The sequence below is a fragment of the Pleurodeles waltl genome, chromosome 5 (assembly GCF_031143425.1).
Source record: "Pleurodeles waltl isolate 20211129_DDA chromosome 5, aPleWal1.hap1.20221129, whole genome shotgun sequence".
Lineage (NCBI taxonomy): Eukaryota > Metazoa > Chordata > Amphibia > Caudata > Salamandridae > Pleurodeles > Pleurodeles waltl.
The window spans coordinates 59,184,248-59,200,262 of NC_090444.1; the positions used below are offsets into that span (position 1 = coordinate 59,184,248).

At 46.7% G+C, this 16,015-nt stretch overlaps 1 protein-coding gene across 6 annotated transcripts in view; it reads left to right on the forward strand.

Annotated features, from left to right (window-relative positions):
• Positions 1 to 3,536: 3,536 nt before the first annotated feature.
• The window catches only part of ZNF512 (zinc finger protein 512), a 398,138-nt gene continuing 385,659 nt past the window's right edge, over positions 3,537 to 16,015 (forward strand). For 4 of the 6 annotated variants that reach the window (XM_069233556.1, XM_069233557.1, XM_069233558.1 and 1 more), the window contains exon 1: positions 3,537 to 3,664. In XM_069233556.1, coding sequence (XP_069089657.1) covers positions 3,620 to 3,664 — 45 coding nt within the window. In that variant the 5' untranslated portion in view covers positions 3,537 to 3,619. Of the gene's footprint in view, positions 3,726 to 16,015 lie in introns of all 6 variants that reach the window. The other 2 variants (XM_069233560.1, XM_069233561.1) reach the window with 2 other exon arrangements.

A 16,015-nucleotide genomic window follows, 5' to 3' on the forward strand; every position in this document is an offset into this window, starting at 1 on the left:
CTTTAATCTACCCCACTCCACTTTGCCATACTCCATTCCTATCTAACCCACTCTACTCTGCTCAACATCAATCTACCCCACTCCACTCCAATCTACCCCACTCAGCTTCCATCTACCCCACTCCACTCAAATCTACCCACTCTTCCTCATTCCAATCTACTCTACTCCATCCTACTTCAATCTGACCCACTCCACCTCAATCCAATCTACCTCACTCCAAGCTACCCAACTCCCGCACTTCAATCTACCTCACTCCAATCTATCTCACTCCACTCCATCCCACTCCACCCCAAACTACCCCACTGTATCCCACTCAACTTTAATCTCTCCACTCCAGTACAATCTACTCCAATTTACCCCACTCCAATCTACTCCACTCTATCCCAAACTACCCCACTTCACCCCAAACTACCACAAGTCAATCTACCCCACTACTCTACCCTAATCTATCCCACTCTGCTCCACCCCAGTACCCCACTCCACTCCAATCTATCCCACTCCAGACTACCCCAATCTACCACACTGCACTTTACCCCAATCTATACCACTCCAGTCTACCACACTCCAATTTACCCCACTTCAACCTATCACAATCTACCCCACTGCACACCACTAACTTTTAGCCATCCTGAACAGCAGCCACGCTGGTGTACAACATGGCTAAACACATTGCCAAAGCCAACAGCTCTCACATAGGCCAGACATATTGGCTTGGCCAATGCTTCTTTCAAAGGTTCCAGATCCACCTGTAACATGGCTCATACTACCATTGCCCTATCGTTTTTGGTGCATCAGTAGATCACTCAGAATGACAGCCCTCTTTTTGCCTTTTTATCCACTACTTCGCCACTTTCAACATAGCCGATTGCCACATTTTGTTGGAAAAAAACGATCGGACTGGGGCTCCTGACCCCCGTGTTGAGACCCATAATATCTCTGTACTTATACACTTGGGTGAGCTTCAAAGACGGTCATGGTGTTAGCGCTTCAAGTGATATAAATACAGATAATTGGGCTCAAACAAGGGTGCGTATTAGCCCCGCTGTTCTTCATTGTCTAAACAGCCAATAACTGTAGGCCATTATTAGAGCCACATAATTTCCACCAAGAATTCGAAACCACCTACTACAAATCCTGAAGTATCTTGAGGAAGATGTTATTCTCCATCGAACTTGTATGCTTTGATTGAGCTACACACGTACAACCTTAACTAGAAGCTAGATGTAAGCCAGAACAAATCAAATGTTATGGTATTTTTAAGATATGTGACTAAATCCAGAAAATTGTGGCATATCGACTCATCTTCCCTGGGATATGTCTCTGCATATGTTTATCAGGAAATATGGCTAACAGAAAAAAGTATGATTTCAAAGGTAGCATGAGCAGAACTCCTCTCTGTCCTCATCTATTTTCATCAGGACTGTCCTAGGCGTTTAGATGTAAACGTGGATTTGATACAAAGCAACTATTTCAGGAAGCTTTTTCACCTACCTAGGAGCACATCTCGGGCTCAAACAGGATTATAATTTGTGAGACATACAAAGCCAACTTTTTAAAATATTGTCATCTTGTAATAAACACAAAGCAGTGCTACTTGAAACATGCATTAGGACTGACCTTGTAGAACAGTAGTTATACTAACAAATCATCATATACGTACTTATTAGATGCATCCCAGGAACATAAAGTAGACGCCACTTGGAAGAATAAAGCTTCAAGAATGTTTTTTATGTCCGTGATAAAATCGATAATTATGCTGCTTACACGTGCTGCGGGTGTTACAGAGCTGACAAACCCTAGACATGCAGATTTAATCATTGATTCATATAACCTCAAGTCCGCTCAATACTTTTTAATGGAGCCAGGACGACACAAATCAGCCCAACAAAATATAATTTTTATCTCTTTATGTCATTTCCTATAAAAGAATTTAGATAATCTAGGCCTAATCAAATCTTTATCATTCAAAGATGCATACTGTTTGATCATAAAAATAAATCAATACTTCATCTTGTATGCTGTTGTCGAGGAGCTAAATTCCAGAGACAAATTTTTATTAAACATGTTTTTCTTGTCAATAGAATGACATGATGCACTGAAGCATTAAAATATTGTCTAAGTATGGGGAACATATTGGAACTATGCCAGGCTTCTAAATTCCTCTTAAATTACCTTTAAAAATTGTTCACAGCTTTCTGAATAATTGCTTGAGTTGATTTCAAACTGTTGTTTTTTTATAGGTTAGATATGATAAATTGCATAAGCTAATTTTCATTTTTAACTTGTTATGAACTATCACAGAATGTATTTTAAGAAACTTTATTTCTAGGACAGTCAAATTGTTTTAACTGCTGGGAAGCTGACAGAAGGGGATGAGCCACTGACAGCCCGAGACTGGCTTGCCCCAAAGAATGGCCTTGGCTCACTTCGAGGTCCTTTTGGGCCCTCAAGCCCATAAGGAGCCAAGCTTTCACATGGCTTTTGCCTGGAGCCCAGGTTCTAAACTCATGCACCAAAGATTAAAGCCAAAGCATTGACTTTTGATATAAAGCAGGAGAAAGAAAGAGGTACCCATTTATTGGCTGAATTGCGCAGTATGAAACCAGAAACCCAGGGATCAACCCTGGCTTCCTCGCTTGAACAAATTGTGTGTTCCTAGGCAAATATTTTATTTGACCATCACACATTTTTCTTCATTGTCACATATGAGAGGATCTTCAAATATGTGAGTTCGGGATCTGAGCTGTATAAATACCTCTTGTGTTTGATTTAATCGACTATAACATTGCGCCATGTATAACACTCAAGATGACATATTGGGGCCACATGATAAATGACCTGCCGGTTAATTTACTAACATCTTTGTCGTCGGGGTGGGCATGAATGTTTCATATATAACAACTATTCCTTTTAAAACGCTTCTCAATGCAGTGATATAATCTGACATATCAAATTAAAATCCTCCTGCTTAGTAAACAAATAAACATTTTTGAATTATGAACAGTTTTCATCATATTTGTAGATGGGGTTGGTTGCGTGGTTTAAATGGCCAAGCCAGTCCCTTGCCTCTGCTCTAGTTGGGCATTTCTTTGTTAATTTGTAGACATTTTAAAGAGTTCCATGAATGTACTACAATAAACGTATCTATCACTTGCTTTCTTTGCAAAGTGTAATGATTTGTACTGTGTACTTTGATTTATACACTTTCCATTCTGTAAGCACATGGCCCGTGTGTAAAATATTTTTTCATCTCTGAAGTGTTAACTCTAAAATAATAGTTTTTTATAAACCATGCTTGTCACCACCGTGGGCACTGAGGTTCTCCGGGGCAGACAGTCACGGATTCTACTGCCACATGGTTCTCAAAGCTGAAGGTTTGCGGTGGTTTTTGAAGAGGCTAACCCCTCCCTATTTGAACGTTAGCCACATCCAACATGGCCGCAGAAGCAGGAGACGCGCGGTCTAGTGGCTGAAGGTGTAAAGGCTCATCTCCATTCAACGCACTGGTCTGAATGGTTGTCCTCCCCCGTGACGTCGAGTAGATGCGACACTGCGGTGGGGCTCCGGGTGTCCTCTGCACATGACGTCACGCGAGCCTTCCTAGTGTTTTGTTATCATAATGCCGCCCGGGAGGAAGAAGCGCGCGGCAGAGGCGAAGTCGCAGGTGAGGGCATATCCGGAGCAAAGGGCAAGGGTTACAGACTTTTGTAGGAGCTTTGGAAGAGGTGAGCAGTGACCCGATCTTCCAGTGACAATTTATGTTCGCAGCGTCCCTTTACAGCACGTTTCTCCAGGCATGTCCTGGGGCAGTCTACCTGCCCTCCTGGATAGGTATCCACCCCGCAGCTCCAGTGACTGGTGCATGGGTCCTTCGAGAGTCAAAGTTCACGATGGAAAAGAGATCCTTCGGAAAAATAACAAGCTTTAATCCAATACAAGGGCCCACGACCCTTGTACCAGTAACAGCCTGCCCCCAGGCATCCAGCAGCTGACTAGCAGACCTGGAGCACCCCCCAAAGTTCTTAAAGGAATGCACCAGAGAGAGAAATGCAATGACAGCACAGTGTCAAAACCACAGTACCCTTCACAGTAATACAAAAGTAAACACAATGGACCACAATCTTGTGATTTGTTCAGACTCTTTACTTTGAGGGCACTCCCTTGCACTTCATTCAGTACACTCTACCACACTAGACTCATTTTCAGTACAACCTGGCTCTTCAGGCACTGCTGTTTATGATTTGAACCCCAGAGTCTAAGCAGAAACATGTTGACCATCCAAGGAAGTGATACTCAAAGTATGGTCCTTCTAGCAGTCAAATGTGGCCCACCTTGTGGCTCATACTTGCAGCAGCAAGCAGTTAAAAACAGTCGCCTGCTGTTATTCTGCTGCTTCATGGATTACAGCGCAGCTTTCAATAGTGTGGATTGTGAAACCCTATGGAGGAAGCTGTCAGCATGACGTATTCCCACACAGCTCCTAAGAGCTATCAATTCACTGTACACTCACACATGGGTCCGAGTTACAACTTGCCCAGGCACAATGTCTATGAAAATAGCAACTAACCGAGGCCTAAAGCAGGGTTGCGTCCTTGCCCCACCATTTTTTTTTTTAACGTGTACACATCACACATACGGTCACACCTGCAGACCAGCAGTTTGGTTTCACTAAAAATCAGTTCCACAAAACTTCAAACCATTCAATATGCTGACGATATTGTGATAATGGAGCAGGCTTTAAATGCTCTGAATACATTCAATATAGCCAGCCAACTTCAAGTAAACCAGGGTAAAACAAAAGTCCTTATATATAAATATATATATATATATATATATATAAATATATATATATATATATATAAATATAAAAACAAAAATATTACTGCCTGGCAGCTTGGATGTCTGACCATCCACTCAGCTAAAAAATACAATTACCTTGGCGTGTGGTTCACTGAAAATAGTTCGGCTGGGAGACAAAAAGGTGCTATCACAAACAAAGCTGATGTAATAACATATGGGATCTCCCAACTGAACAATCAACTAAGAAGTGCATCGGCCGCCCCACTACTGAGGGTAACCAAGGCGACTCTACTCACCGCCCTGTACTATGGTAACCTGGCATACCCTGGTTCCCTAGAAGCCACCCTAGAATAAGTCCACTGCAGGGTGTATCTAAGAATTTTTCAACAACCAAAGTATATCTAACACTCAAGACTCATATTGGAACTGGGCCTCATGTCGCAGAAGCTAGACTGCCAAGCAGCCATCATTAAATCTTATTTTAGGCTTAGGAAGGCCAACTTGCATTCTCTAAAACTTTACTTGAGATTCATCTTTCAAACGCCTAGTAACCCCTTGTATGCAGAGCTAAGCAAAGCTCTAGAGACCTTCGAAATGGGTGACTCCATCCAGCTGGCAGACATCGTGGCATTTAGCGCTTGGAAAAAAAAAGAATTAACAGAAGATCTAAGGAAATCTCAAGTGAGCAAGATTTACTGTTGGTTAACTCTCCATTATCAGTGCCAGTCTTAAATGACTCCTACTTGATTGGCGCTCCTCAGCCATAACTTTTGGAATCGATAAATGCAGGAACTTGACATCAGATCCTTTGTGTGCAGATGCTAGCTTTACCAATCAAGGGCTTTAACTCCTCTTGGCCCGCAACAGGTTTAAAATAACCTGTAGATACTGCCCCTTTCAACACGAAAGTTGGTTACACCTCCTTTGTTGTTGCCCCTCTTTAGCCGTTCACAGGAGAAAATGAATCAAACCAGCTTTGGCCTTGGAGGTGCGCACTAGCATCGAGACATCTAACTTCTGCTTCTCACTCTCGGCTGCCTGGTCCTTGGCTAGATGCACAAAATATGTTAAAACAGTCAAGCGATTGCTATCCCACTTAGTGGGGGTGGCCAGCACAAAAGATCAACAGAAGTCTAAGCTCCTTTAGATGAATTCTGCATAATTGATTAATCTGCAGTTGAATATTACTTGCAGAAGCTCTTTATTGATAAAATAAAATGTTTTTTTATTGTGATTATATTTTAATTTCAAATTTCATTTATTTGTTTTTTAATGGTTTTAATTAACTCCATATCAAGGCACAAACCTTCATAATATTCACACAGACCTAGAAAAGAGTATAAGGCATCTTTATCAGATGGAGGAGGTTCTTTCCAAATTTCTTCTGAATTGCTAAATTTTGGTAAAAAAGCAGTTGAGGAAATAGTGTGACACAAGTACTCAACTCCTGTAGCAAACAACTTGCACTTTTTGAGCCTGATAGTCATCTCTCTCTCATTAGTATATTGAGCACTTGTTCCAGCACTATCTAGTGTTGTTAAAGTTCCTATGTGAATCTCAAGGTATCATCTTAAAATGCCTGAACATTTTTAAAGTCACTAAATAGTATATCCATGGTCTTCTGGAAAGCACTTGGTGCTGATGTATAACCAAACAGTAAGCACAGATATGTATTGTAAGGAAATGCCTCCTTGGCATGGTTGCCCCCCTGACTTTTTGCCTTTGCTGATGCTATGTTTACAATTGAAAGTGTGCTGAGGCCTGCTAACCAGGCCCCAGCACCAGTGTTCTTTCCCTAACCTGTACTTTTGTATCCACAATTGGCAGACCCTGGCATCCAGATAAGTCCCTTGTAACTGGTACTTCTAGTACCAAGGGCCCTGATGCCAAGGAAGGTCTCTAAGGGCTGCAGCATGTCTTATGCCACCCTGGAGACCTCTCACTCAGCACAGACCCACTGCTTGCCAGCTTGTGTGTGCTAGTGAGGACAAAACGAGTAAGTCGACATGGCACTCCCCTCAGGGTGCCATGCCAGCCTCTCACTGCCTATGCAGTATAGGTAAGACACCCCTCTAGCAGGCCTTACAGCCCTAAGGCAGGGTGCACTATACCATAGGTGAGGGTACCAGTGCATGAGCATGGTACCCCTACAGTGTCTAAACAAAACCTTAGACATTGTAAGTGCAGGGTAGCCATAAGAGTATATGGTCTGGGAGTTTGTCAAACACGAACTCCACAGCACCATAATGGCTACACTGAAAACTGGGAAGTTTGGTATCAAACTTCTCTGCACAATAAATGCACACTGATGCCAGTGTACATTTTATTGTAAAATACACCACAGAGGGCACCTTAGAGGTGCCCCCTGAAACTTAACCGACTGTCTGTGTAGGCTGACTAGTTCCAGCAGCCTGCCACACCAGAGACATGTTGCTGGCCCCATGGGGAGAGTGCCTTTGTCACTCTGAGGCCAGTAACAAAGCCTGCACTGGGTGGAGATGCTAACACCTCCCCCAGGCAGGAGCTGTAACACCTGGCGGTGAGCCTCAAAGGCTCACCCCTTTGTCACAGCCCAGCAGGGCACTCCAGCTTAGTGGAGTTGCCCGCCCCCTCCGGCCACAGCCCCCACTTTTGGCGGCAAGGCTGGAGGGAACAAAGAAAGCAACAAGGAGGAGTCACTGGCCAGTCAGGACAGCCCCTAAGGTGTCCTGAGCTGAGGTGACTCTGACTTTTAGAAATCCTCCATCTTGCAGATGGAGGATTCCCCCAATAGGGTTAGGATTGTGACCCCCTCCCCTTGGGAGGAGGCACAAAGAGGGTGTACCCACCCTCAGGGCTAGTAGCCATTGGCTACTAACCCCCCAGACCTAAACACGCCCTTAAATTTAGTATTTAAGGGCTACCCTGAACCCTAGAAAATTAGATTCCTGCAACTACAAGAAGAAGGACTGCCTAGCTGAAAACCCCTGCAGAGGAAGACCAGAAGACGACAACTGCCTTGGCTCCAGAAACTCACCGGCCTGTCTCCTGCCTTCCAAAGATCCTGCTCCAGCGACGCCTTCCAAAGGGACCAGCGACCTCGACATCCTCTGAGGACTGCCCCTGCTTCGAAAAGACAAGAAACTCCCGAGGACAGCGGACCTGCTCCAAGAAAGGCTGCAACTTTGTTTCCAGCAGCTTTGAAAGAACCCTGCAAGCTCCCCGCAAGAAGCGTGAGACTTGCAACACTGCACCCAGCGACCCCGACTCGGCTGGTGGAGATCCAACACCTCAGGAGGGACCCCAGGACTACTCTGATACTGTGAGTACCAAAACCTGTCCCCCCTGAGCCCCCACAGCGCCGCCTGCAGAGGGAATCCCGAGGCTTCCCCTGACCGCGACTCTTTGAATCCAAAGTCCCGACGCCTGGGAGAGACCCTGCACCCGCAGCCCCCAGGACCTGAAGGACCGGACTTTCACTGGAGAAGTGACCCCCAGGAGTCCCTCTCCCTTGCCCAAGTGGAGGTTTCCCCGAGGAATCCCCCCCTTGCCTGCCTGCAGCGCTGAAGAGATCCCGAGATCTCTCATAGACTAACATTGCGAACCCGACGCCTGTTTCTACACTGCACCCGGCCGCCCCCGCGCTGCTGAGGGTGAAATTTCTGTGTGGACTTGTGTCCCCCCCGGTGCCCTACAAAACCCCCCTGGTCTGCCCTCCGAAGACGCGGGTACTTACCTGCAAGCAGACCGGAACCGGGGCACCCCCTTCTCTCCATTCTAGCCTATGCGTTTTGGGCACCACTTTGAACTCTGCACCTGACCGGCCCTGAGCTGCTGGTGTGGTGACTTTGGGGTTGCTCTGAACCCCCAACGGTGTGCTACCTTGGACCAAGAACTGAACCCTGTAAGTGTCTTACTTACCTGGTTAACCTAACAAATACTTACCTCCCCTAGGAACTGTGAAAATTGCACTAAGTGTCCACTTTTAAAACAGCTACTTGTCAATAACTTGAAAAGTATACATGCAATTTTTATGATTTAAAGTTCCTAAAGTACTTACCTGCAATACCTTTCGAATGAGATATTACATGTAGAATTTGAACCTGTGGTTCTTAAAATAAACTAAGAAAAGATATTTTTCTATACAAAAACCTAGTGGCTGGATTTGTCTCTGAGTGTGTGTACCTCATTTATTGTCTATGTGTATGTACAACAAATGCTTAACACTACTCCTTGGATAAGCCTACTGCTCGACCACACTACCACAAAATAGAGCACTAGTATTATCTATTTTTACCACTATTTTACCTCTAAGGGGAACCCTTGGACTCTGTGCATGCTATTCCTTACTTTGAAATAGCACATACAGAGCCAACTTCCTACATTGGTGGATCAGCGGTGGGGTACAAGACTTTGCATTTGCTGGACTACTCAGCCAATACCTGATCACACGACAAATTCCAAAATTGTCATTAGAAATTGATTTTTGCAATTTGAAAAGTTTTCTAAATTCTTAAAAGACCTGCTAGGGCCTTGTGTTAGATCCTGTTTAGCATTTCTTTTAGAGTTTAAAAGTTTGTAAAAGTTTGAATTAGATTCTAGAACCAGTTGTAGATTCTTAAAAAGTATTCCAACTTTTAGAAGCAAAATGTCTAGCACAGATGTGACTGTGGTGGAACTCGACACCACACCTTACCTCCATCTTAAGATGAGGGAGCTAAGGTCACTCTGTAAAATAAAGAAAATAACAATGGGCCCCAAACCTACCAAAATACAGCTCCAGGAGCTTTTGGCAGAGTTTGAAAAGGCCAACCCCTCTGAGGGTGGCAACTCAGAGGAAGAGGATAGTGACTTGGAGGAAAATTCCCCCCTACCAATCCTATCTAGGGAGAACAGGGTCCCTCAAACCCTGACTCCAAAAATAATAGTCAGAGATGCTGGTTCCCTCACAGGAGAGACCAACACCTCTGAAATCACTGAGGATAGCCCCAGTGAAGAGGACATCCAGTTAGCCAGGATGGCCAAAAGATTGGCTTTGGAAAGACAGATCCTAGCCATAGAGAGGGAAAGACAAGAGATGGGCCTAGGACCCATCAATGGTGGCAGCAACATAAATAGGGTCAGAGATTCTCCTGACATGTTGAAAATCCCTAAAGGGATTGTAACTAAATATGAAGATGGTGATGACATCACCAAATGGTTCACAGCTTTTGAGAGGGCTTGTGTAACCAGAAAAGTGAACAGATCTCACTGGGGTGCTCTCCTTTGGGAAATGTTCACAGGAAAGTGTGGGGATAGACTCCTCACACTCTCTGGACAAGATGCAGAATCTTATGACCTCATGAAGGGTACCCTGATTGAGGGCTTTGGATTCTCCACTGAGGAGTATAGGATTAGATTCAGGGGGGCTCAAAAATCCTCGAGCCAGACCTGGGTTGACTTTGTAGACTACTCAGTGAAAACACTAGATGGTTGGATTCAAGGCAGTGGTGTAAGTAATTATGATGGGCTGTACAATTTATTTGTGAAAGAACACCTGTTAAGTAATTGTTTCAATGATAAACTGCATCAGCATCTGGTAGACCTAGGACCAATTTCTCCCCAAGAATTGGGAAAGAAGGCGGACCATTGGGTCAAGACAAGGGTGTCCAAGACTTCAACAGGGGGTGACCAAAAGAAAGGGGTCACAAAGACTCCCCAGGGGAAGGGTGATGAGACAACCAAAACTAAAAATAGTAAAGAGTCTTCTACAGGCCCCCAAAAACCTGCACAGGAGGGTGGGCCCAGAGCCTCTTCACAAAACAATGGGTACAAGGGTAAAAACTTTGATCCCAAAAAGGCCTGGTGTCATAGCTGTAAACAGCATGGACACCAAACTGGAGACAAGGCCTGTCCCAAGAAAGGTTCCACTCCAAACTCCCATCCAGGTAACACTGGTATGGCTAGTCTCCAAGTGGGATCAACAGTGTGCCCAGAGCAAATCAGGGTCCACACTGAAGCTACTCTAGTTTCTGAGGGTGGGGTGGATTTAGCCACACTAGCTGTCTGGCCGCCTAACATGCAAAAATACAGACAGCAACTCTTAATTAATGGGACTAGAATAGAGGGCCTGAGGGATACAGGTGCCAGTGTCACCATGGTGACAGAGAAACTGGTTTCCCCTGGCCAATACCTGACTGGAAAAACTTACACAGTCACCAACGCTGACAATCAGAGAAAAGTACATCCCATGGCAATGGTTACTTTAGAATGGGGAGGGGTCAATGGCCTGAAGCAGGTGGTGGTCTCCTCAAATATCCCAGTGGACTGTCTGCTTGGAAATGACCTGGAGTCCTCAGCATGGGCTGAGGTAGAACTAAAAACCCATGCAGCAATGCTGGGTATCCCTGAACTGGTGTGTGTGAAAACAAGAGCACAGTGCAAGGCACAGGGTGAACAAGTAGAGCTGGAGTCTGGAAGAATGGCCCAGCCTACCAAGAGAACAGGAAAGTCAGTTGGGAAACCAACTGCAACACAGCAAAAGAAAGGGAACCTCTCTTCTCAGGAAGAAGTTCTGCCCTCTGAGGGAACTGAGCCTTTGGAGCTTGAACCTTATCAGGTTGAGCTCTTAGGCCCAGGGGGACCCTCAAGGGAGGAGCTGTGTAAGGGACAAGAAACCTGTCCCTCTCTTGAAGGCCTTAGGCAGCAAGCTGCTGAAGAGTCCAAAGGCAAGAAAAATGGAACACATAGGGTCTATTGGGAAGATGGACTCCTGTACACTGAGGCCAGAGACCCCAAACCTGGTGCCACTAGGAGAGTGGTAGTGCCTCAGCTGTTCAGGAAGTTCATCCTAACATTGGCCCATGACATTCCCCTTGCTGGACATTTGGGACAAACCAAGACGTGGGAGAGGTTAGTCAACCACTTCTACTGGCCCAATATGTCCAACATGGTTAAGGAGTTTTGCCTCTCCTGCCCCACCTGTCAAGCCAGTGGTAAGACAGGTGGGCATCCAAAGGCCCCCCTCATTCCACTTCCAGTGGTGGGGGTTCCCTTTGAAAGAGTGGGTGTGGACATAGTTGGTCCACTAGAACCTCCCACAGCCTCAGGAAATATGTATATCCTGGTAGTAGTGGATCATGCTACCAGGTATCCTGAAGCTATTCCCCTTAGGTCGACTACTGCCCCTGCAGTAGCCAAGGCCCTCATTGGTATCTTTACCAGAGTGGGTTTCCCTAAGGAGGTGGTGTCTGACAGAGGTACCAACTTCATGTCAGCATACCTAAAACACATGTGGAATGAGTGTGGAGTGACTTACAAATTCACTACACCATACCATCCACAAACTAATGGCTTAGTTGAGAGATTCAACAAGACATTAAAAGGCATGATCATGGGGCTCCCAGAAAAACTCAAAAGGAGATGGGATGTCCTCTTGCCATGTCTGCTTTTCGCTTACAGAGAGGTGCCACAGAAGGGAGTAGGATTCTCACCCTTTGAACTTCTGTTTGGTCATCCTGTAAGAGGACCACTTGCCCTTGTTAAAGAAGGCTGGGAGAGACCTCTCCATGAGCCTAAACAGGACATAGTGGACTATGTACTTGGCCTTCGCTCTAGAATGGCAGAGTACATGGAAAAGGCAACCAAAAACCTTGAGGCCAGCCAACAGCTCCAGAAGTTTTGGTATGACCAAAAGGCTGCACTGGTTGAGTTCCAACCAGGGCAGAAAGTCTGGGTTCTGGAGCCTGTGGCTCCCAGGGCACTCCAGGACAAATGGAGTGGCCCTTACCCAGTGCTAGAAAGGAAGAGTCAGGTCACCTACCTGGTGGACCTGGGCACAAGCAGGAGCCCCAAGAGGGTGATCCATGTGAACCGCCTTAAACTCTTCCATGACAGGGCTGATGTGAATCTGTTGATGGTAACAGATGAGGATCAGGAGGCAGAGAGTGAACCTCTCCCTGATCTTCTGTCATCAGACCCAAAAGATGGCACAGTAGATGGAGTGATCTACTCAGACACCCTCTCTGGCCAACAGCAAGCTGATTGTAGGAGAGTCCTACAACAGTTTCCTGAACTCTTCTCTTTAACCCCTGGTCAGACACACCTGTGTTCCCATGATGTGGACACAGGAGACAGCATGCCTGTCAAAAACAAAATCTTTAGACAGTCTGACCATGTTAAGGAAAGCATCAAGGTGGAAGTCCACAAGATGCTGGAATTGGGAGTAATTGAGCGCTCTGACAGCCCCTGGGCTAGCCCAGTGGTCTTAGTCCCCAAACCTCACACCAAAGATGGAAAGAAAGAGATGAGGTTTTGTGTGGACTACAGAGGGCTCAATTCTGTCACCAAGACAGATGCTCATCCAATTCCAAGAGCTGATGAGCTCATAGACAAATTAGGTGCTGCCAAATTCTTAAGTACCTTTGACTTGACAGCAGGGTACTGGCAAATAAAAATGGCACCTGGAGCAAAAGAGAAAACAGCATTCTCCACACCTGATGGGCATTATCAGTTTACTGTTATGCCCTTTGGTTTAAAGAATGCCCCTGCCACCTTCCAAAGGTTGGTGAATCAAGTCCTTGCTGGCTTGGAGTCCTTTAGCACAGCTTATCTTGATGATATTGCTGTCTTTAGCTCCACCTGGCAGGATCACCTGGTCCACCTGAGGAAGGTTTTGAAGGCTCTGCAATCTGCAGGCCTCTCTATCAAGGCATCCAAATGCCAGATAGGGCAGGGAACTGTGGTTTACTTGGGCCACCTTGTAGGTGGAGGCCAAGTTCAGCCACTCCAACCCAAGATCCAGACTATTCTGGACTGGGTAGCTCCAAAAACCCAGACTCAAGTCAGGGCATTCCTTGGCTTGACTGGGTATTACAGGAGGTTTGTGAAGGGATATGGATCCATTGTGACAGCCCTCACTGAACTCACCTCCAAGAAAATGCCCAAGAAAGTGAACTGGACTGTGGAATGCCAACAGGCCTTTGACACCCTGAAACAAGCAATGTGCTCAGCACCAGTTCTAAAAGCTCCAGATTATTCTAAGCAGTTCATTGTGCAGACTGATGCCTCTGAACATGGGATAGGGGCAGTTTTGTCCCAAACAAATGATGATGGCCTTGACCAGCCTGTTGCTTTCATTAGCAGGAGGTTACTCCCCAGGGAGCAGCGTTGGAGTGCCATTGAGAGGGAGGCCTTTGCTGTGGTTTGGTCCCTGAAGAAGCTGAGACCATACCTCTTTGGGACTCACTTCCTAGTTCAAACTGACCACAGACCTCTCAAATGGCTGATGCAAATGAAAGGTGAAAATCCTAAACTGTTGAGGTGGTCCATCTCCCTACAGGGAATGGACTTTATAGTGGAACACAGACCTGGGACTGCCCATGCCAATGCAGATGGCCTTTCCAGGTTCTTCCACTTAGAAAATGAAGACTCTCTTGGGAAAGGTTAGTCTCATCCTCTTTCGTTTGGGGGGGGGGTTGTGTAAGGAAATACCTCCTTGGCATGGTTGCCCCCTGACTTTTTGCCTTTGCTGATGCTATGTTTACAATTGAAAGTGTGCTGAGGCCTGCTAACCAGGCCCCAGCACCAGTGTTCTTTCCCTAACCTGTACTTTTGTATCCACAATTGGCAGACCCTGGCATCCAGATAAGTCCCTTGTAACTGGTACTTCTAGTACCAAGGGCCCTGATGCCAAGGAAGGTCTCTAAGGGCTGCAGCATGTCTTATGCCACCCTGGAGACCTCTCACTCAGCACAGACCCACTGCTTGCCAGCTTGTGTGTGCTAGTGAGGACAAAACGAGTAAGTCGACATGGCACTCCCCTCAGGGTGCCATGCCAGCCTCTCACTGCCTATGCAGTATAGGTAAGACACCCCTCTAGCAGGCCTTACAGCCCTAAGGCAGGGTGCACTATACCATAGGTGAGGGTACCAGTGCATGAGCATGGTACCCCTACAGTGTCTAAACAAAACCTTAGACATTGTAAGTGCAGGGTAGCCATAAGAGTATATGGTCTGGGAGTTTGTCAAACACGAACTCCACAGCACCATAATGGCTACACTGAAAACTGGGAAGTTTGGTATCAAACTTCTCAGCACAATAAATGCACACTGATGCCAGTGTACATTTTATTGTAAAATACACCACAGAGGGCACCTTAGAGGTGCCCCCTGAAACTTAACCGACTGTCTGTGTAGGCTGACTAGTTCCAGCAGCCTGCCACACCAGAGACATGTTGCTGGCCCCATGGGGAGAGTGCCTTTGTCACTCTGAGGCCAGTAACAAAGCCTGCACTGGGTGGAGATGCTAACACCTCCCCCAGGCAGGAGCTGTAACACCTGGCGGTGAGCCTCAAAGGCTCACCCCTTTGTCACAGCCCAGCAGGGCACTCCAGCTTAGTGGAGTTGCCCGCCCCCTCCGGCCACGGCCCCCACTTTTGGCGGCAAGGCTGGAGGGAACAAAGAAAGCAACAAGGAGGAGTCACTGGCCAGTCAGGACAGCCCCTAAGGTGTCCTGAGCTGAGGTGACTCTGACTTTTAGAAATCCTCCATCTTGCAGATGGAGGATTCCCCCAATAGGGTTAGGATTGTGACCCCCTCCCCTTGGGAGGAGGCACAAAGAGGGTGTACCCACCCTCAGGGCTAGTAGCCATTGGCTACTAACCCCCCAGACCTAAACACGCCCTTAAATTTAGTATTTAAGGGCTACCCTGAACCCTAGAAAATTAGATTCCTGCAACTACAAGAAGAAGGACTGCCTAGCTGAAAACCCCTGCAGAGGAAGACCAGAAGACGACAACTGCCTTGGCTCCAGAAACTCACCGGCCTGTCTCCTGCCTTCCAAAGATCCTGCTCCAGCGACGCCTTCCAAAGGGACCAGCGACCTCGACATCCTCTGAGGACTGCCCCTGCTTCGAAAAGACAAGAAACTCCCGAGGACAGCGGACCTGCTCCAAGAAAGGCTGCAACTTTGTTTCCAGCAGCTTTGAAAGAACCCTGCAAGCTCCCCGCAAGAAGCGTGAGACTTGCAACACTGCACCCGGCGACCCCGACTCGGCTGGTGGAGATCCAACACCTCAGGAGGGACCCCAGGACTACTCTGATACTGTGAGTACCAAAACCTGTCCCCCCTGAGCCCCCACAGCGCCGCCTGCAGAGGGAATCCCGAGGCTTCCCCTGACCGCGACTCTTTGAATCCAAAGTCCCGACGCCTGGGAGAGACCCTGCACCCGCAGCCCCCAGGACCTGAAGGACCGGAC